This window comes from Chelonoidis abingdonii, chromosome 19 (genome assembly GCF_003597395.2).
Source record: "Chelonoidis abingdonii isolate Lonesome George chromosome 19, CheloAbing_2.0, whole genome shotgun sequence".
Taxonomy (NCBI): domain Eukaryota; kingdom Metazoa; phylum Chordata; order Testudines; family Testudinidae; genus Chelonoidis; species Chelonoidis abingdonii.
In genome coordinates, this window is record NC_133787.1 from 28549735 (window position 1) to 28573740 (window position 24006).

The 24006-nt window shown below is 37.4% G+C and overlaps 1 protein-coding gene across 1 annotated transcript in view; it reads left to right on the forward strand.

Moving 5' to 3' along the window:
* The window catches only part of CDH8 (cadherin 8), a 220103-nt gene that overhangs the window by 161547 nt on the left and 34550 nt on the right, over positions 1-24006 (forward strand). The window contains exons 9-10 of the mRNA XM_032768108.2: positions 13314-13435; positions 21139-21256. Coding sequence (XP_032623999.1) covers positions 13314-13435; positions 21139-21256 — 240 coding nt within the window. The remainder of the gene's footprint in view (positions 1-13313; positions 13436-21138; positions 21257-24006) is intronic.

The window sequence follows — 24006 nt, forward strand, 5'->3', positions numbered from 1 at the left end:
AGCAAGACTAAGTACTGATTTTGCCCCAGATCCCTAAATGGCCCCTTCAAGGACTGAACTCACAACCCTGGGTTTAGCAAAATGTCCAACCTAAACCGCCTTTGTGGAAATTTAAGCCCATTGTTTCTTGTTCTATCCTCAGCGGTTAAAAAGAACAATGTTTCTCCCTCCTCCTTGTAACAACCTTTTATGTACTTGAAAACTACATTTTAAAGTCATGAATTCTTTTGTTAATACTTCTAATTTCTTAATTTTATTTTATCTTTTATTGTAAAACTACTGTTGACATTATTAAGAATAATTATAATGTTTTAGGGAATTACTTTGGTATACTATATAATTATCTTTCATTTAAGGCTGAATAATTTTTCAGTAAAATTTAAAAAGGAAAGAGAAGCATCAGAGGTTTAAACAGAAGCTCAGAACTGCTTAACCTTTTTACCAGACCCTTTCTTTTCTGATCAGCATGATAGAAATTATATAACACATAATTTTTGCTCTACCTGAATTTACTAAGCTAGGTTTCTTGTTTATTTGGTCATAACTACAGGCTAGAGGCTTACCCTTTATAGATCACAAAACAAGTGCTGGAGGTCCTTGAGACGTTGTTTGGTCACACAGTCCTGGCTCTCCTTGTTTCTGTCTACTAAATTGCACTAAAAGATGCACTAAAATGCATTACTTACTTTCCAAAGACTGTATTGCTTTCTGTGTGAGCAATTGATGTATTTACCTCAGGAATTCATCTGAGGGGAAGTGGCCCACATGGATGATAATGGGAGTGGAAAACAGTCCACTCCCTGTGTGAAGAAGATGAGAGAAGAGACACTTGACAGATATGTAGTCACATTGTTAGAAAGGTTTTCACATAGTATAGTTAGGAGTGTGGTATAAAAAGCCTATAGAATGGAATAGAGATCTCAATAGTAAGATGTGCTCCATACTTTGAGAACTGCAATGCAAACAGGCAGGTGGGGGCACTGAAGAGAAGGCAATAAGTGGGCAAGGAAACTGTGTTCCAGTTATCTGATAAGGAAAAAATCACAAGACAACTATAAAAATGAATGCTTAGCTGAAGGGAAAAAAAGCAAGAAGCATACTTTGTAGGAGGTGGTACCATACCTAATGGGGAAAGTGATTGGATCAGCTGCCAAAGGTCATCATCTCTGGTTTCAGAAGCTTATGGAGCCCTGTTAGTCTATAAAGCTCTACATTTTGCAAAAAAAAAAGCTGACTTTGCCAAAAGACTTTGAAGACTGACAACACTGATCAAAATTTACACTATAAAAATGGGCATGAAGGTCACAGATTGTTTGAGAGAAAGGGATAGCGTATAAGATGTTATGGGACTCAGAAATGATAGGGACTAAAATAAGTACAAATCTGAGCAGGTCTGTTAGCTAAAGGACTGAATGTGCTTGACAGATTTGTTAATTGCCACAAAAGAAATGGAGGAAAGTGCAAACTGACAATATTTCATTATTGCATTAGCAAATTGAGTGTGAGACTGAAGTGAAATGGGTTCCTACACTGGACAATTGCCAAATGGGCATTTGCACCTTGAATTTTATAATTTCTGAAGGATTTTTTTCCCCAAGAACAGTAGTGCAGAGTACTCGGCTATTTTGATGTGAGTACACTTATTATTCTGGACAATGTGTGATCCAGTACCTTGAAAATTGTACATGGTTGATTGGAGGCCATAGCTTGGCAATGGAACAGGGTAGTGATATATCTATAATTGAACACCATGATAGTCAGTCTCCCTGGAGCACTTTTGTGGATGGAATTTCCATCTTAAATAATGAAGCTACTCATAGGAGCATACTTTGAGTTTTAACAAAGGTAGTTGTGGGCAAGGAGTTGCAGAACCTTCAGGTTTAGAGATAAAGGGGCAGATTTTCCCAAGTGCTCAACATGCACAGTTGAGAACATGCACAGTTGAGAACAATGGAACTGCCGGATACTGAGAATATTTTAAAATCTGCCCACTTATTAAATAAATAAATACAAAAAACATATTTTATAATAATTTTAGATGTTGTAAAAAGTTTTACTGAAATGTTTTGTGTCAGTTTTCTTCTGGGTTATTTATTTTGTTATTCATGAAATGATTTTTAAATTAAAAATCTAAGACATCCCAGACACCTAGTCATCAATAAAATTTATTTACTATTACTGCTATTCATTATACAATTTCAAAGCTAATTATAATTGATAATAAGTTTGTATGAGTCAATATTTTATTGCATTTTTAATATGCATGATACACAATCACCATATTAACGTTGTAATTGCTCTAAACTGCGGGCTTGGTTCCTGACTGTGCTACTCCAACTTTATACTACTGAAGTTCCATTGATTAACATGGAGTTACTCCAACCTAAAACAGGAGCAACACAATGGTGGCTCAAGCCCTGTGAATTTACCTGCTAGATTTATTGTGTCTCAGACTGGCTCCTTAATCTCTTTATTGTATAGAGTAGACTTGTCCTAGTGCTTTTATTATGTGTTTGTTTCAAGTCATATAATGGTGCCAACATTATTTTCTGGAAATAACTCATGGTAATGTGTAGAAATGAGAACCCATTACTTCCTAACAATGATTATGATATTGCATATAGCCTCTGAAAATATAAGAAATGCATCAAAGTGCTTATGTTGCTGTGTGATGGTCGCATTCTCATCCAAGTCTGTTCCAAATGAAGTTTACAACACACATTGCGTAAAGAAAAAATTACCACTTCTGGGGTTTGGATTTATTGATTACTCAAATAATAATGATATCAGAATGCAAATCACAGCCAAAGGTGTCTCCTAAATCCCAGCTGTTCCTTGGATTCCCTGAAATATCTCCCTGTCTATTACTTCCATCTGACTCATAGGAACATCTATTTCACATACTGGGAGAGTTAACAAGTGGCAGATGCCACAAGGATTGAACGGAAATTACTTAGAAGCAGTAAACAGATTCTAACTCCAGTTAACTGAAAGGCTCAACAGAATACAATACCTACAACCTCAGTGGCAGGAGGCTTTTTCTGGTCAAGTGGAAAGAAAAGGGTCATAGCTCCTTGATGTGTTCCCTTCCTCCTTTGAGTTGGGAGAACAGGAGATGGGGGCATCACCTGAGCTGAGGGCAGGTTGAACAGGTTCAGGTTTGCCATTTCCCCCCTGCATGCCCTGTCCTGCTTGATGAAGTTTTCTCTCCTGTCCAAACCAGCAGCTCCTACTTTCTCACCCATGGAATTAGTGTAGGAATGGTGGTTTTTGGTCTCACGTGAGCATTGTTCTAGTTGCGGTTTTCAGGACTGGGTAGGAATTTCTCCCTCAGTACTGAGGTTGGATGGGAATGGGATTGGAGTTTATCTTCCCCACAGAAGCTCCAGGACCCGTTTGGGTAAGTCAGGAGGTACAGTTCATGCTGTCACAACTTAGCAGGTAATCAATGTCCAGTGCAGATGGTCATTCCAAAAGTGGCCTGGTTTCCTGGTAAACAGGAGTCAGAAATGGACCTAGGGGAAGTCATCCCCTAAAGAAGCTGTGAATGGGATTGGGGCTCCTCATGCAAGGAGACAGAGGTGGGATTCCAGCAGTAGGCTGGGACCAGGTATGGAGGGGTGGGGAACTGACAACAGCCCTCCCCAAATTGGTGGGAATGAGTTAGGAAAGAAAGTGAAGTACACTGTATGAGTTATTGCCAGATAATTCCCAGATTTGTATGTAATGTGGTATCAGGATGGAAGGATGGCTGGGAGAATGTTTGTTCCATACATTATTTGAAGTATGTGCAGTGGGAGTTGCAACTAAAGCAGGATCTTTTTTTAAAAAGATCTCCAAAAGCTTGACACTGAGATAGCAGGTTGCAATACAGTTATCCAAAGAGGTATACTGGTAATTTATTTTGAATTATCTATTTGTTTACTCATATTGATGTGTCACATATATCTTGGTTATGAGTCGCAATGAATATGAAGCTCACTGTGGTCAAAATGAAATATAAAGAAGAATAGTTTCTAGGGACTTTGCTGTTTGCAATCAAGCATTCTGCAAAGAAACAAACACCTCTAATTACTGCTCAGCAGATTTGAAGGGCACTAACAAAATGGATTTCTTAATTCACTGAGGATAAGAAGTAATTACACAGTAACTATTTACTAGGTTGCTGAATAGCTGCAAAGTAATGGAATATACAGCTTAATTACAGGAAAAGTAGCAAAGAGGTTGCATATAAATACTGAGCTACATTCTGCCCTCAGATATTCATACTCACATCTCTTCAACAGGAAAGTGTGTGTGTATCTGTACAGAATACGCTGGTTTAATTTTTAAATATTGTGGATCTGATTGTGAGCTGGTATAAATCAGTGATGATCCATTGAAATTAATGCAGCTGATTTACACGAGCTGAGAATACTGTTTTATTTTCAAAGAAATTAAATTGGACAATACAATATCAAGAGTAAAGACTAAATCAAACTTCCATTGAAGTTAGTAGAAAGACTCCCATTGACTTAAATGAGAGCTGAATCAGGCCTTAAAGGAAAAATAAAAAGTATGTGAAAAATATAATCTATTAATGTTACACCGGGAAAGGGGGCTATACAGGATGGACAGAATATCACACATAAAATTAATCTGCTTGGTCATGTAGCTATACAGTATTTACATTTCTATGAATTTTGCAGAGCTGAGAATACAGCTTATACAAAAATGCATTCAGCAACTTCCAAAGACTTCTGTGTTGTCTAAAGTTAAAACTGCACATCTGCACTAGATTGCTGAAGTACTACATGTATTCACTGTGTGGATGCAAGACATGGACACTTAAAAAAGACACTGAGAAATAACTTATAGAATTTGAGTTTTGGTGTTATGGAATAATTTTAAAAAATAGCTGGGTAACTAAAACTATGAAAAATGAAGTGATGAGAAGAATGAAATTAAAAAGAACATAATTGCTTGAGACCCTAGGTCAGAGAATAACATCTTTTTGTGAACATGCAGGTTGATCGCAGAGTGACTTCAATCCAGCACTTATACTATCAGGCAAGATCACAGTTAAAGAAAGAGAACCAACTATGTCAGAAATATCTCCAGATGGACTGGTATCCAAAGGAGAGTGGATGTTTTACAACTCTGTCAGGACTGTGAAAGATGGAAGGTGGTGGCTGATAACTTCCATATCAGATATGTCACTTGAAGATGAAGAAATCCATATTTCATAATAGTAATGGGCCAAATTCAGCAATTGTTATGCTTTACAAATTCAAGCAAAAATTGAAGTTGCTAAGATTTTTGCCTGAACACATGCCTGAAGGATATGGCCCTAATTAATTAAAATCTTCTGGAGCAGCTTGCATTTTCCACCTCTAAAATTTTTCCAATTCTTCTTATATCAGCAGTGAAAAGAACTGGTGTGGGGAAGGTAAAGTGAAGGAAAAGTATTAGATACCATTTCATCACCGTTCACAAGTCTTGTGCACTGCTTAGCTGACATCAGCCTGTCTTAGGGTATGTCTACGATAGAGTTGGAAAGTATACCTGTGCTGAATATGAATCTGTCCAAAACCACAGATACTGTACTTGGGGTGGCTAGCCCATCCTGCTGCTTGCACTGCCACAGTTGCCCTTTATTTTTTTTTGCACACTCACAGTACTAGCACAGGTACCCCTCGTTAAAGTGGAATTAACACTTTCCAGCTCCTATGTAGACACACCCTTAACCACTTTACTAGCAGAGCTGGCAGCTGGCTCCTGTGAAGAAAAATGTTAGTTACAAAGTAAGTAACCCTTAAAACATAACATTCACCGAGTTGGAAGTGCTGTCACTAAAAGTCAAGGCTACTCCCCAGCCCAACTCCACCTCACTTATCAGTCAGGCAATAATGCTGTCCCTGACACTATGAGGGTTGACATGGGTTTGGCAAGAATCTGGGATATGATGTGCTGCTGAGGAACAGAAGGAAGAATATTTTATCTAGTGAGCATCTCTGGGAAACATTTGAAAAAGTCCACAGTTAAAAAAAATTGGCACCATGTCAATGTGTTATTATAAATATAAAATTCAAAATAAGTTTGCTTTTGAGTTTTTTATCTCCTTCACCTGGAAAATGACTAAAGGGCCATTGGGAGCAGACAATGCTTTCAATCACCTTTATTTTTCCCCACAAAGAATGATTTAAGGGATAGACTCAACAAATGTGCTCAGCATTCTTCTTTTCCACATACTCTCTCTGATCTGTATTACGATAATACATCTCCTTAGGTGTGTTGAACATAAATACCATTGGACATTAATTTGGAACCAATGTTCTTTTTCCTGAACAATATGTTCTAGCAGACTTTTCCCTGTATGCTGGTAGATTTACACTGATTTATGGTAATTCCTCAATGCCTGTATCTCCCCATATTTTTCAAATAGGGAATCTTTTCTTGTTGTATTAATCCTTCAAAAATTACCACTCCTTAATATGACTTTTTTCCAATTCAGAATCCATTGTGGTCCATTATTTTTAAAAGGAAAGTTGTAGACTGAGAGGTCTTAACCTTAATTAGTTCAAAGTTAGTCAGGTGGATCATTATGCAGTATTCAATACAAATGGACACATACTCTATGATGTAGTATTTCCACAGCTGGAACGTACCAGCTAACTAAAAATTCAGCTTCATAATTGCATCCATTTTTATCAAGCTTGGCTCTGTCAGTTTCATATGGTAAAGCGTTGTTATCGGGTGCAGTGTTTTACAGGTAAAGGAATATACAGAGTGGGGAGTGTAAAGTCAAACGGAATAAATTTATCATATGTGTAGATTATTTTATGAGACCCATGAGATACAATCATAATATGGTGTAGGAAAATGATCTGTGAAATACAACTTGTTGAGCTCGAAAAAATAGATATGTGAAGCAAACTATGTTTTTGGTGTTTGTTTTGTTTTGAGGAGGTTGTTTTTTTTATTCATTTATCAGTAATTTAGATTTTGTGTATTTTTGATTTTTCTATTAGAACTAGAACTTCTCTTGGTTCTCCTATTTCTAATTTAAAATCTTATTATACTTGAAATTTCACTGAGCAGGAGAAGTATGAAATAGCCATTTCCAAGCTACAGGATGACAAAAAGCTTGTAATTTTCCAGGATTCTACTTTGTTTTTAGACATTGCTTGATTTTAGTTAAAAACAACGCAGCTTACTGCTATTTAAGAAGAACACCAATGTAATTTCTGATAATCTATTTAAACAAAGAAAAATAGACTTGGATAAAGGAAATATTAAAGTATACATCTCTAGGCACTAAATTAGGACTTTCAATGAAGGCCGCTGTTCCAGTAGTGGGGGAATCCTTGGCTACCCCTTAATGGCAGCTTTAGAGCTGCTTTGCACTACTCCATAAGTTCCATAGTGAAGGCCAAGAACTTTGCTTATAGTGCTTGACAGGGAATAATTACTTATGGTACCACCCACTATGCTCAGAACCAAGTGTTGAACTTTTAGCAAATTGCTTTTCGTTGTTCATTTTGTCTTGTTGATTGTATGCTCTTCGGGACAGGGACTATCCTCTATTCTGTATTTTGGTTAGGGCCCTTATGTGCTCCAGAGATATAAATACTAATAAACAACAACAATAATAATTGAACTGTAATACTTTAAATTCAAATGTTATATCTAATTTTTTTCAAGGTGTCAGCAAATTTGTTTGGCTATAACAACCAACTAACAGTCCTCAAACAAATCTAAAAGATCATGTTTGGAAGTTTGGAAAAGTTTGATTAGGTCATTTGGTATATTCTGATTTTCTCATCTCTTTGTTCTTTGTGTTAAATGCTGAAGCCCTTTTTAGTCCTTCTTTGAGCAAGTTTGCCATTAAAATCAATGGATAGTTTGCCTGAGTTTGACCTTTATTTCCAAGTTCACTTCCAGAAAGTGCTGAAATAAAATAACATTTCATTAAATTTCTAGTGGAACTTTTTTCAGGCACATGTGGTTCAGGTAAACCTTTAAACTTGCAGATCTGAACCCATGTGAGCCTTCTCATATTTTCAGGTTTACTTGTCACTAATTGATTCATCTAGCTCCTTTACACTGTTGCATCCTTTCCTGATGTCTACCTTGTTAGACAGTGGGAAGTCAGGCTGCTTTCACCAGTGCCAATTCAGAAGTGTTCAGGGCCTCCAGATCACAGGCAGCAATGGTGACTTCAGTAATTACATAGAGGCAACATGTGCATGTGTATGCACTTAATTTGCAAGTGCAGTGCAATTATTGTGATCACATGTCTGTGGCAATTGTGCCTGCAGATGACCAAGTGGGTGTGCCCTTACCTGGACTGAAAATAAGGTCTTTAAGGTGTAGCTCTTAAAATAGACTTGCTAAAAATGGCATTGTGGGAGTCCTTGTTAACATAATTGATATCCATATCAATTATATTTAATTTACAAAGTCATGATTTTATTTCTTTTATTTTAAATGACAGCCCTGCAAACTCCCTTAGGTTGTGACAATCAAGCCGGGCCTTTTCTTGTTGTGCATAATCATCATCATCAGTAATAAAACCTTTAGAAGCCAAATTAGGCCTATTGTGAAAACTGTTCAATCCCATTACCTTAGTGATGTTCTATGACACCTGTGCAACCTCATTGCCTTTAATAGTTTTGCACCAGAGTAACTGATTGGAACAATCCATTAGCTGCATCAGAGGAATAGCCCCCATCATACTCAGTACAGCTTTTCTAATATGTAACAGGGAATGAGGATTCTAAGAATATTGGGCTATAACTAACAGACAGGTTTGAACTTGAGAGTCTAATTAATTGCATACAAGTGCTTTGCCAAAGAGAAAGAGGTGTATGCTGGAGGTGCCAAAACAGGAATATGAAAGAAATGTTAACTATTTTATATTCGTAACGTATTCATCCTAATGTAGATCTATGTATCTACTTAGTATTTCTTAATTTGTTTTCACTATTTTAATAGTTATTTGTTCTGGAAAGCACTGTACATAAGTGAAAAGACAATGCAGTGTTTGAGGTGATAACAAGGAGGTATGGCTTAGAGTAATAATGACAAAAATTGGTGATCAATGTAAGCAATATGTAAACCTCTCTCTCTTTCTCTTAAATGACAGTTTATTTCATTGTATTCTGAAAAACCCAAATCACAAGCAGTGGCTATCCCCTTATTTGGAGATTTCCAAAGCAGTTGGATCTCTGTCATGTTTAGTAAATTAATTTTTTTAATGAATTTTCATCGTTTCTAATTATATTATATTTTAATATAATTTTTGTCTTTCACTTGAAAGACAAACATTTTGGGGACAATCAGAAGGGACATGAATAATTTCTTTAGAAGCTTTTTTTAATTAATTACATTTCTCTGAAATATCTTTAAAATTTGAACTGTCATTGTTTCTTTAATTTAGATAAAAGCAAATCTTTAGTATTTAAATGTGACACTAGTGCTAAGAATTCTGAAAAGGCACATATTCATTGTTTATGTGTTATTAAGTTAAGATAAAGAAAATGTGCTTAAAATGTTTTAGCTTTGTGAATTACATATTAACCTTTTTGAATGTGTACATATTATCAGTGCAATGTTGTTATTAATGTGATAACTTATGAAACTTTATGATTCATTGCATTTATCATGCACCTTTTGATGGAACAAGTTTATCCTGCCCAGAGACAATCTCCCCTAGAACTTTTCCTAGGCCATCTAACTCCTAGCAGCTTCAAGCATTAAGCATTTACCATATATTATATCTGGTAAACTCACATGCCTTATATAGCTGGAAATGGAATGTTCCAAGTTTCCAATGGATACCAAGCATTTGCTTCTAACCCTTGAAGGTGTGCTGAGATCATACTTTTGAATCTTTAAGTAAACACTTCTATGTTATTTCAGATAATTTTTAGAAATGTTGTGACTATATTTAGGGTAATTTCCCTTCCCTTTGAGCAACATATATTGAGAATCGTAGTAACTAAGGCAGCTGGGTTACAGGTGAAGGGACATAAAAGATAATCCCAGTATTTATTTTTTAAACTCCATAAAACTTGTGTACAGTAACCCCCCCTCCCCATAAAATATGTGGCATTTCTAGAATGGGTTGTACTGTGGTGTAGTATAAAGGTTTTATTGACATTTGTTTGGAAGCAACTGCCTGGAGTTTGTTTAAAGACACTTATTCAGAAGACAAGAATCCCCTCCCTGGGCTTCAAAGACCGAACTCTAGCCCAAGCTATAACATCTACATGTCTAGTTTTAGCACAGTAGCCCAACTCCCATGAGCCCAAATCTGTAGACCCAAGCTCTGTGGCTCACTGCCAGGGGCTGAGGCTCGCTTTGGACATGTACTCTCTGTGGCTCAGTTTACCTGCCCTATAATGGGTATAATAATACTTGTACTTCACAGAGATATTCTGATAATTAAATAGCATTTTTGCCATCCTTAGACATTCTTGAATGAGTGGTGCTGAAAAGAGGAAAATATTGCTGTTGTAGTATCTGATATAGTTACTAACTAAGGTTCAGTCATTATCATGAAAACCTGCCTGTTCTTTAACCTGCAATTTCTTGAAAGGAATTGATTCTGCAGTACTTACTCAGGCAAAACTTCTGTTCTGGATAATTAGTTTTGCCTGAGACAGGCTCTTAATTGAACTCATGTAGTAGGTAGGTCTTCAGAGTGTTGATATTTAATTGGGAAAGATGATGTAAAATAAGGTAATATAATAATAATATGAAGTTTAATAAGGACAAATGCAAAGTGCTCCACTTAGGAAGGAACAATTAATTCCACACTTACAAAATGGGAAATGACTGCCTAGGAAGCAGTACTGTGGCAGGGAATCTAAGTGTCATAGTGGATCACAAGCTGAATATGAGTCAACAGCGTAACACTGCAAAAAATGCCAACATCATTCTGGGATGTATTAGCAAGAGTGTTATAAGCAAGACATGAGAAGTAATTCTTCTGCACCGCTCTGTACTGATATTGCCTCAACTGGAGTATTGTATCTAGTCCTGGGTGGCACATTTTAGGAAAGAAGTAGAGAAATTGGAGAAAGCCATGAGGAAAGCAACAAAAAATTATTAAAGGTCAAGAAAATATATTACCTCAGAGGAAAAATTGAAAAAATGGGGTTTCTTTAGTTTGGACGAGAGAAGACTGAGGGGGGACATGATAATGGTTTTCAAGTACGTAAAAGGTTTTTACAAGGAGGAGGGAGAATAATTATTGTCTGGCTATGCTGAAAGAAGGACAAGAGATATTTGACGTGGGCAGGGCTGGCTCCAGGGTTTTTGCCCCCCGAAGAGGTGAGGAGGGGAAGCCGCGATTGGCAGCAGCTCCACCACACTGCTTTCTTCTTTAGCGGCAAACCCTCCATAAGAGGGTTAAGAGGAGCTATAAGAATGGGAGGGTGGCTCCCTGTTGCACCAATCATAGGAGTCCTTAACCACTCCCCATTCATTCCTTTAAGGAAGACCTCTTTTTAAGTCCTTTTCCAAGCCATTTATCCAATCACCTTTCCTATGGAGTACCTGCACTGGACATCTGTCCTACACTTAAATAATGAGTTGCAACATATAGCCCACTACGTATCATGCCATACATGAACAGAGCCCTTGCTGAACCTGCTGTGGGGAAGGAGAAAAAAAAAACAACTGCACCCAAACCAATTTGGTGGTAAAGGAAAAATTCCTTCCCAGCCCCCCTAAGAAAGGGGCGCTAGGGTAATGCCCCATCAGGTAAAAACTTCATATTTTACCATCTAAAAGGGAAGGGAGAGTGGGTCCTGCTTCAGCCTGGTCCATGTAAACAGGGAGGCTTCAAGTGCAGAGCTACCCCTTTTAAACCCTACATTCCCAGAAGATGAGTCAGCGACCATGCTTACTCTTTTTGTGGCAGTTTTCATCTCCCCCTCCGCCACCAGCCATAAAGTACTGTTCCCTGCATTCGACCAGCCAGCCACAGCACCCTCCCTCTCAGCCCCTCGCTTAAAGGTGCAGGGCAGTCATTCTTGTTAATCTCTGTTAAGCAATGGGCTTAAATGAGGATCGGCAACCATTGGCATGAGGCCCGTGGCCCCCCAGGGTTAGCACCCTGGCGGGCCAGGCCAGTTTGTTTACCTGCCACGTCTGCAGGTTTGGCCGACTGCGGCTCCCACTGGGTAGTTAAGCACTAGATTAAATTGCTGAGGGAGGTTGTGGAATTGCCATGATTGGAGGTTTTTAAGAGCAAGTTAAACAAACACTTGTCAGGGATGGTGTAGATAATACTTAGTCCTGTCTTGAATGCAGGGGACTGGACTAGAAGACCTATCAAGGTCCTTTCCAGGCCTACACTTCCATGATTCTATGATTCATAGCTGGATTATGAAGCTAGCATTAGGCTATTGAAATACTATTGTGTTTTATAACATATTTTTCTAACCATTATAATAACTATTTCGACAATCACTCTTTTAAATAAATCATATATTTACTATTTAGTCATAAGATCAGATATTCTAAGTTATTAATTGTCTCAAAAATACACACACACACACACACACACACACACGTACACACTCTCATTCAGTGAGGACAATAAAATCTGTCTGTAAATTTTGGTCAAAGTAAAACTCCAATTGTTGTTTTAGCTCAGCTTTCCAAAGAGCTTAACAAGGTTATTTTGCAATGTACACTGATGAACCTTATGCAAAATAGTTTAATATTAAAAATGATGGGGCTTTATTTCAGAAAACTAAGTTCATAGGCCACTTTTCTGGTCAACAATAAATGAATCAAAGTGCTTTGATAATCTCAAGTAATATCCAGTATCGTCAACGTCAAGCCTGCAACCCATCTCTCTCCCAATTCGGTCTCAACATTAATCGTATTTGCAATGAAGCAATAATAGATGTGCACTCAGAACAACTAATAGAGTAAAATGCCCTGTGCTCTGCCAAAGATAAACAAAGAAATAAATCTATGTTGTTTACAGCCTTCTCTTTCCATGGCATAATGGACTTTATCAATAAAACAATACAAACTTCATCAGAGAAAAATCTAGCAATTTAGGCTGAGAAGGTCTAACAACAAGTGCTGTTTGCAGTAGGGATTTATTTGCTTTTTCCTCTCTTCAATAAGTACTAACTATTTATCTTTATCTTTTGCTCCAATTATATAATCCATTGCGAAGAAAGCACCCCAATTAAGCAAAGATTGAGAATGGGCACAGTATACTTTCTATATGGAAGCATTTATATCTTGGGCATCAATCCGAAATTAAATATTCTTACCTTTTATGTTATGTTTTTTTCTCTTAGGGAACCACAGTCAAGTATCCCGAGTGCCTGTGGCTATCAAAGTTCTTGACGTAAATGACAACGCTCCCGAGTTTGCATCAGAGCATGATGCCTTTTTATGTGAGAATGGGAAGCCTGGACAAGTAAATATCTCCATGTTGTTGATGCTGTGTAATTTTTGTAAATTCTCCCAGTAATCTGTCAGCAAATGTGAGTTGTATCGTATCTCCAAATTACCTAGATTTTATCTGGAATGTAATGTTGAGCTAACACTCTTTATCTCAAAATATTTGCCTTTGCAGATGTATGAGCTATTATTAGTCACTGTTTAAGAGAACCCTAATTGCTTTATTTATAATCAAAACGATGAGGTTTTAAATATAGATAAGTAAGTTGGGGCCTGATCCTGTAAGGTGCTGAGTTCCTTAAACTCTCACTGATTTCAGTAGGAATTCAGGGAGATCATCAGCACCTAACAAGATCATGTCCTTGATTAGAAGAAAATTATGAACCTGACTGAATCTCTGTTCAAATGCCAAACTATGGTGGGCCTAACTCAAACAGCATGTTAGGTGAAAAGAGGTCATTTAAGAAGACCTTCCTTCTTCCTGATTCTCAGCTATGATAAATATCCATCTCATGTAGCTTGGCAGTCTTTTCTGGGCAAGTTGTTTTCTTCTGTTGCTCTAGAGTTCTCAGGTTTCACTTGCGTCTGGAAGCAATTTATTATGGGGAGGAAGGAGAAACCTCTGAATATATAATGAAACATCAAAGTGTGTGTCACAACTGGGACCAAAAGCGCGGACCTTAACAATGTGTATGGATAGAGTTTTGGAAGTTTTGGTTCAGGATTGTAGTCTCAGAGACACTTGGTGGGGTGCATCTTGTAATTTTGGTGAAATGAATATGTATTGAGGAAAGAAGGAGGATGCACACCAGGAAGGGATAAGAGACTTCAAAAAGGTCAGATAAATTTGGTTATGTTTAAGAAGTGAATTCTAACTTTTAAGGTCTCCTTCAAAGTAAATCAAACCTCCAAGCATTGTAAAATGTGTCCTTTATTAGACAGAAGTATAAAGAGTTAAGGGTGAGAACATCACATGCAATTGCAGTATGACATAACCTTACATAAAGTGATACAGAATGGATGAAATGTAATCATTTTTGTCCAGCTTGTGAAGTACTGTGTTATAGAAATCCACTGTTTTTCAACTACATAATTTATTCTGAGTAGTGACATTTTAATTTTAAATAAACAGCAGGTGACAGCAGCATGACACTAGAGTTGTTAATCCAAGTATTCTTGTGCCTCATGTGGGTGTTAGGCATTAAACTCATTATTTGCCAAAACATCTTACCTAACAATAGAATCAGAAATCGTTTTATTTTAGCAGTAGTTTGAGAACATTTTTGTGCCAAGATTTGATTGTTGTAAAAGATCAATGTTTTGACCTTCCAGTTGCTTTTTTCCCTTACTGTCACAAATGCATAATTTGAGTAGTAAACGTTCTTTATAACCATTGAAGATAAGATTATTGTAATGTATCTTTTTAGAGGGTATTTTCTTTCCAGAGAATATATTGATATTTATACTCCCAAATTTTAGATCCCTATAATTTCTGTTTCCAATATTGTATTATGCTAATGATTACATCCTCATCTAAGGCTCAGTGACTGTTCTCAAAGTGTGAGCATGTGCTAGATGTAGCTTGAAATGAGAGATATATTCTGAATTGGTTTTAGTATCCATCTATCTCAACATTTCTACCACATTGGAGTTGGGTGGGAAAAAAATCACAATTTCTTTTTTTCCAAAATTTTAAATTAAAAAACTCAAACAGCTGGTGGACAACCAGTAACAACACTGACAAAATCACTTACACTTTTTTTCATGAACACTTTTAAATGTTATTAAAAAATGTAACCAGCTCTGTACTGCCCTAACCACCATAGTATCAGAGTACCACAAACATTAGTAAGAGAAGAGACAGAGAATACTATGAAATAGTGGATCCTCCTAATTCCCACACTGGGGCATATATGGCCCTGATTCTGCAAGTTATTCTCCATTTTTTGCCCCAGGGCAGGTGCAAGTATCCACCCTTGCACTGTAACTTGCAGGAGCAGGGTTAAATTAGCAGTGTCATACTATGCAGCACACAGTTCATCACAAAATCTCAACAAATACAGTTGCTGATATTTTACTTTTAGTATTCCATTAACATTTTGCAAATAAACATATTGACAAGTCAAGGTTTTCATTTTTTTTTCTTTTTTTTAAAAACTGAAGTAGAAATAATGCTACATCTCCAAGCCATAAGAAGGTTAATGTGAGAAAGTGATGGCTGTAATGTGTAGCATCTAAATCCTAATTTAGCTAGGTGTTTAAAATTTTAAAGCAGCATCGTTGCATGTGAAGAAAGGGTGCGATAGCTTTAAGCTACATCAGGATATTTACATTTGCAGTTTAACTTAAACCTAAGTTCAAATTGAATTTGAATCACCTTAAGAGAAAAGATTACATCTGAACCTGTTTCCAAACCTTATTTGCTGTCCCTAAATATATTGACTGAACCATCTATTACAGTTCAGTTTTCCAAGTCTTCTATTTTGGGTCCTGATACAATTGAGAGTGGCAAGCGCGGCTGCTGGTGACGTGACAGAATGTATTAAAAACTGTTGATGTATAATACTGCCAGATGACTTTTCTTTGCTTTTTATTCCAAATCTGTAACAGCAAAATACAAAACTCAAAGCTAGATGGAAAGATAGAAAAAGTTTGTGCGCACATGTATGCGTGTAGCTCTTTGTACATTTTACATACACAGGAAAATACTAAAAATGTCTTTTTGAGGGAAAAATCTGATTCATTGTCAAGGCATTTTCCAACTGAATGAAAAGCAGTTTATGCCTTTGATATTATCAATTGCTAGCTACAAAGTTCAAATTACTGTAGACCCAGCAAGCCCATAGGTCCAAGCTAGTTTAAAATAGAATACAACTTTCTGAGACATTTTGTCTCTAACTTGATTCTACTTAGTTGTATTAATAGTGTGAAGTGTCAACCAGTCCCATGTGAGTGAGGGGAAGATCATGCTACTGGTGAAGGTGGGTTCTAGCTGCATAGTCATGGAAACAATTGCAAAGACCAGGGGTCCACTTCTACGTTTCTGAGACTCTGCAGAGTAGTTCAATTGTAACCCAAAGTGTTCCTGAACAGCACACTTTCTGTGAAAGTTTTGGCGTCTGTGATATTTTAGTCATGGCGAGGGTTACAAATAGTAGAAACTAGACTTTAATTTTGAGAATGCCTTTTCTCCCAATGCAAAGTTTTGTATTCACATAAAACCATACTCTGTAATGCTGCTCAGCTATGGTATGTTTTGAGTATATTAAAACTATGCTGTGCATTAAAATCATACAGAGATAGGTACATTATATTTGCAAGATTTTGATATTTATCTTTCAGTAGCATTCACTATTACTATACTGATACTCTTCTAGGAATGCTATAATTTTAGGCCTCTGTGGCTTTGCAGGAATGTAATACAAGGTTGCAGAATATAATGATGTGCAATCTTCTGGGATACCTATGCTATTAATTTCAATTCAGATATGCCTGTTAGGTAAAATGTTAATTTAGTACTCTCTTCCTTAAAACATATACATACTCAATTACATGCACAAACTTTGTTAACAGAAAATCAAGGTTGAAATTTTATGTGGAAAAATTTTAAGGGTAGCAACCTTAAGGGTAGCAACCTGACATATATGCATCAATAAGTCAGAAGTTTTAAAATGATCCTTTATGAACCAATTTTATTCTGTGGAGTTCCTTATCGTGCTGTTCAGAATTATTTAAAAATCCTGTGAGGAAACAGGACAACAGGTCAACCACAAAGCAGTTAATATTACTGCACATATGTTATAAGCTGAAGAAAATCCTTTTGTAATGCATACATAGAAACGAGTAGAATAAGGTTGCTATGGGAATGCTAACTCCTAAATTCTTGTCTTGTGCTAGTAAAATAACAACTGTAACATTTTGTTAATGCTAAGTTTTGACTATATTGTTGTGTGTATTTATAAAAAAAATGATAACATGTGGGTGAGAATAATTTCAATGTAAGGAATAAGTTTCATAGAAGATTGAGAAGCATCAAATCTGTGCACAAAAAACAATGTATGTGCCCACAGATTCCACTTCTCAAAGATTTCCAATCTAAATAATGACCTGAACTATCTTGCATAGTTTCTGGGAGCTGAAAAGTTCATGGCACTATGGTGGCTGACTAGTGACTTTTAGTTCATTGAAACCCTGGAGAAGAAGAGAAATAATTAGAACCAATTCTCCCACATAACACTGGAAAGAAATATAGTTAGGCAACCAGCAAGATATTTAAATTGCATACACATGTGATAAATTGCATTTATCATGCACACTTGAGCACCTAAATTTCACTCTGCCCACTAATCGACCTCCCCATTATGTCTTCCAATAGCATTCTAAATACCCAAGTTTCCAAAAGTCTCAGTTAAAAAACAAACCAAAAACAAACCAAAAAAACCTTACACAATGTTTTGTTTCCTCCAAAAATTGGAATTCCATTCCAACCTGCACTTCTTTAAGACCCATGTTCGGCAATATTCAGTCCTGAGCTAGAGACAAGGTCTGATGTTTTACAAACCTGCAGAGAGAGAAATTGGAACTGAACACCTCTGGAAAAGGGAAAATCCCATATTTGCAGTGGGACAGACAACGCTTGCTTCTAGCCTTGGAGATTCCTTGAAACAATTATTTAATTGGGATACTTTTTATGTAGTGAAAAACTACTTTAGGTTATTTTATAGTTATTTTTGTTTCCCCTTGAGCACTATATATTTGAAGTTATGGCAGCTAAACCTTTGCAAGTGGAGAGATGTAAAAGTTAACCCTATATATAAAATAAATAGAATTAGCTGAAAACCTCGGTGTAATTTGTCAAGTCCTGTGAAGCCACAGTGACTACTGGAAGAAAATATTAGGCAACTAACAAAGTATACAAATATAAAATGTGCACACCATCAAATTACGATGTAAGCACATGTGAAAACTATGGCTTATATCACCTAGCTCAGACATACCATTGTCCCTCTCGGTTGTTTAGACTCAGCACCACTCTGATGCTTGCTGCTGCCTGGGGCCTTAGGTGAAGACAATGCTCAGTGGTGGGGTAGGTCTCTGTCCTTAGCCCCAAGACTCTTGCAGAAAGCTCTGCCTGTGTGCCCAGCACAGAAAATTGCTGGACTGGAGGAGCATCTTGCTTCAATGTGATGGCTCCTCTTGCCACAATCCTGTTACTCACAGTCAGTCTGTGAGAGATGCACTTCAATACACCCTATCCCTTGTTGCTCCACAGGGACTCCTCTTCCACAGGCTGGTGGAGCTGCCATTCTATCTCCTCCATCTCCCATATCCCCATTATTATCTTCTGCATTTCTCCCACATACCAATGCACCCCATTTCCCTGCCATGCCATAACCTGCATCCTGCTTTTCCCAGTGCCATACTCCCTCTTATTCTCCCAATTCACCTGTCACAGTGTCTCTGCTGCCCCTCTCAGTCCCTGTGTCCTGTTTCTCCTCCTGAATTATGGCAACCATTTTCCATGTGGGCATAGGTTCAGTATCATTGAAAACAGTGGGAGGTGGCAGCAAACTTTAATATGGAGATATACCTACCATAAAACTGGAAGGAACCCCAAAAGGTCATTGAGTCCAGTCCCCTGCCTTCACTAGAAAGACCAAGTACTGATTTTGCCCCAGATCCCTAAGTGCCCCCCTCAAAGACTGAATTCACAACCCTGAGTTTAGCAGGCCAATGCTCAAACCACTGAACAATTCCTGCCCCCCACCCCTTGAGCTATTAAGATAAGACTTACTTCCACATACAGTTAGTCTGTAGGGAAATGACAGCCATTTTACTGACTTTAGACCTATTAACAGTAATAGGAGATGGTGACCGTTTTGAATAAAGGAAAATTTGTGAGTTGAAAAATGGCCGATAACTTAAAAACACGTAACAAACTGTGAATCCCGGTGGTCATCAAACCTGGTGATATTCTGAACCAATGGTTTCCAAACTTGTTCTGCTGCTTGTGCAGTGAAAGCCCCTAGCAGTCCAGTCCGGTTTGTTTACCTGCCACATCCTCAGATTTGGCTGATCATGGCTCTCAGTGGCTGTGATTCGCTGCTCCAGGCCACTGACAGCTGCTGGAAGTGGCGGCCAGTACATCCCTCGGCCTGCGCCACTTCCAGCAGCTCCCATTGGTCTGGAGCAGCGAACTGCGACCGCTGGGAGCCGCCATTGGCTGAACCTGTGGATGCGGCATGTAAACAAACCCGACTGGACTGCTAGGGGCTTTCCTTGCACAAGCGATGGAACAAGTTTGGGAACCACTGTTCTAAACAAAAAGAGCTCTCATCTATGATTGTAGCTATTTCCATCACTTCACACTGACTCAATAGACATTCTAGGGTAAGGTTTCAGGTTAATAGACAGATTGACAATCCTGCAAGATTATTATATAGGTATATTAAATTTTGTAAAACATTGTTACAGATAGATGCTTTGTAAAATATTTGACCTATTCAGAATGCCTGATGGCATGAGAATGAGATCATCCCAAATTCATGCCTATAAAAACTTTATACAACGTCATACCAAAAGTATTAATGTGTCTGTATCTATATCTAACTATATAGAGATACACACACACACACACACACACACACAGATTTGATGTATTTAATGTATTGCTGTTTGCCCTGTCTAACTATCTGTTGTGCTATATGGAAGACTTTTTAATTCCTGCTCCCATTCTGTGGGGAGGAATAGGGAAGAGAATGATCATGACTATGATAATATATGTAATATATGCATTGTGATAAATATTTGTTATCAAGCTATTCTCTCTCACTGAGGCATAAGGAATGTAAAACACCAGTTAGTGGTTATTCCTCATGCCAGAAACTTGAAAATATTGATCTTTGGCTAACTTTGAAAGTTGGGCATTCAGGCTAATTCAAGTCCCTCCTCATGAGTAAGATCATATCCAAACATACTGCTCTTTTCTTTTAATTGAATCTTGCTGTGACTCTTAAATATATTTGTCTCAGGATGGATTTTCACATTTTCAGTTGTTATAATGAGGGTTTTGTTTGTTTGGGGCTACCACACATGAGGAAATTTTACAAAAAATGGGCATGCTTAGTCTTGAGAAAAGAAGACTGCGGGGGCATCTGAAAACAGTCTTCAAATATGTGAAGGGCTGTTATAAAAAGGGATGTGATCAATTGTTGTACATATCCACTGAAGGTAGGACAAGAAGTAATGGTCTTAATCTACAGCAAAGGAAAGTTAGGTTACATATTAGGAAAATCTTTCTAATGTTAAGGGTAGTTAGGTTCTGGAATAGGCTTCCAAGGGAGGTTTCGGAAGCCCCATCATTGGAGGTTTTTAAGAATAGGTGGGACAATCACCTGTTAGAGGTGGTCTAGAGTTTACTGGGTCCTCCCTTATCACAGTGGGCTGGACTTGATGACTTCTCAAGGTCTCTTCCAGCCCTACATTTCTATACGATCTGGGCAGTCCACATAGAAGTTTAGGTATGTGGGTGGGAGGGTTCTTACACTTTTGAAAGTAGAAATCAGAATGTATCTATATAATAAAGAATGTCCTTTCCCTCAGTGAATGCAGATTTTCAGTATCTTTATATATAGCAGGTTAATTAATAAAACCTTGTGTTGGTGATCAATAGAACTTACGTTGAGGCTGTAGATTTTATGTAACCTTTTTCTATTACAGGTAATTCAAACTATCAGTGCCATTGACAAAGATGATCCTAAAAATGGACATATTTTTCTATACAGTCTTCTTCCTGAAATGGTCAACAATCCAAATTTCACCATCAAGAAAAATGAAGGTAAATATAAAACGTATATAGTGCGGCACTGTATAACTTATTTTATTTCTCTTTTGCATTGCTTGGTTGACTTCCATTTACTTTACCAATTTGTCACTTGAGCAATTAGAATGTGGTTTATCTGTGTAATGGTACCATAATTACACATCTTCAGCTATTTCCAATATCTGTACAAAAGATAAGAAGAAAACTAAAATGAAAACAGAATTTAGATCCAGAAAATAACTCCTTGGGTTACATAAAACTTGAACAGAGGGATTTAATTTGTACTATACTTTTATTGATTTTGAGATAGCAGAGAGAGAGATTGTAAAATAAACGGTTAAAACTATGCTGATAAATAAATATTGAACCCACATTGGCTCACATCTAGTCAGGGACATCTAACTAAATGTTTACTAGATCCCCAAAGGGAAACACGTTTTAAGCCAGCTTGGTGTCTGTGTACAGATTCTGACGTACTACTGTTTAACACGTTCTAACAGCAAAGTCTTGAAGGGCACTTTGTATTAGAATTGCTGTTTTATAGCACTTCTGGAAGGGCATAGTCTCATTGTGTAATACTACAGAAGTGGAATTCATTCATGGTGAGGGGGTGGGAAGAAGAAAACAAATTCAATCCATTTTACTTTTTTTGAGTAATAAATTTAGTCTGATCCTTGTTCTTGGCACACAGCTATACCTGAAGGTCATCTAGAGAGAGAGCTGGAAAAGGTCACAATAATTCTATAAACAGTGCATTCCTAGGTATTTGTATGGCAGGCAAGGATTTTCTTTCTCATAACATTGCATCCTGTATTTCAGTCTCTATATCATGTTTGTGCATTGATTATTAAGGAAATCAAAACCTGCTAGTCAGCTTTGTTAGTATTAATATGAAATTTTATTTGTATGTATAAAGGAAATGTATAAACCTTTAAGAAGAAAACACCATTTTCATACCAATTGTTATTCTAGCTCTAGCAGGCAGTGAAGTATGTTGGTACTCCTTTGATTAAATATGGCCTTATAAAAAAATAAATTTCTGAACCTATTTAAAAGTATCATAGAGTAAATAATGCTACAATAAACATATCCAAAAAGAGAAAACTAAGTTTATATATATTCTCATGAATGTATCTTTACAAAGGAAATGAAAGAGTCTTTATAGGACTGTATTCTTAATTAGTACATTCATTATAGAAAATAAAGTGACTAAAAAACCCTTCTTCATAATCCAGAAATCATAGAACATTTGAATTAAGTGCCCTAAATATGAAGCTCCCATAAGCAGTAGATTGCCTTCCACAGCACAACAGAATAAACAAAGGTTTTTACATTTCTTTTTTTGAGCATAGACTATCCGCTCATATCACTAATTAACCTTCCTGCTCAATCTATTACCCTTTTAAGATTCACTCTTGCTCCCAGCTGAAGTCAATGGCAAAATTTCCATTGACCAATATGGGGCAAGGAGTGGAGCCTTAATATTCTTTTCAACACCCACTCTTTTGTACAACAGAGATACTGTTTTATAATTAGCATTTTAATAATAACTATCATAATAAATCCAGTACACTTTTTCTTTGTATAACAAATTCACACTCATTAAAGAATAAACATTTGCAAATTCCTTGCAAGGATATACAGTTATATCAATCTTTTTGTGCCTAATAACATTATTCCCTTTAAACATACTTATAACATACAACCTTTAAGCATGTTTTTATCAAGACCTCTCGTTGTCTAAAATAATCTAAATTTATCCGCTAGAACAAATCTTCCCTTATACAGGAAGGATTCTTGCCAAATCCAAAATTGGGATAATATAGCTGAGGTGAGACAAGGTGTCATGTCACAGAGGAAATGTCTATACAGATTCATGTTAGTGGGGTTCAGGCTAACATGCTAAACATAGAAGTGAAGACATTGCTTTGGTTCTTGGGTTCTGAAGTCCACCCCCCTCCCTTGGCTTCAGAGCCTGAGCTTCAGCTTGAGCCAGAAAATCCACATTGCTATTTTTAGCATGTTAGTGCAAGCTCAATAAACACAACTCTGTCCACCCAAACTGTGAAACTCAGGCCTGGTCTACACTACACGTTTATACTGATTTTAGCAGCGTTAAACCGATTTAATGCTGCACCTGTCCACACAACGAGGCCCTTTATATTGATATAAAAGGATCTTTAAACTGGTTTATGTAATCCTCCCTGATGAGAGGAGTAGCGCTGAAATCGGTATTACCATATCAGATTAGGGTTAGTGTGGCGGCAAATCAACATTATTGGCCTCTGGGTGGTATCCCACAGTGCACCACTGTGACCGCTCTGGAAAGCAATCTGAACTCGGATGCACTGGCCAGGTAGACAGGAAAAGCCCTGCAAACTTTTGAATTGCATTTCCTGTTTGCCCAACACGGAGCTCTGATCAGTACGGCGTGCGATGCAGTCCAAATCCAAAAAGAGCTCCAGCATGGATCATATGGGAGATACTGGATCTGATCGCTGTATGGGGAGACAAATCTATTCTATCAGAGCTCTGTTACAGAAGACGAAATGCAAAGCATTTGAAAAAATCTCCAGGCTATGATACAGAGTTCTACCAGGCGCAGTGCTGTGTGACAAGTGTAACGGAAAGCCAAAGAATCAAATGGACGCTCACGGAGGAAGGGAGGGGGGACTGAGGACTCCAGCCCCACAGTCCCGCCAGTCTCCGAAAAGCATTTGCATTCTTGGCTGAGCTCCCAATGCCTGTAGGGTCAAACACATTCT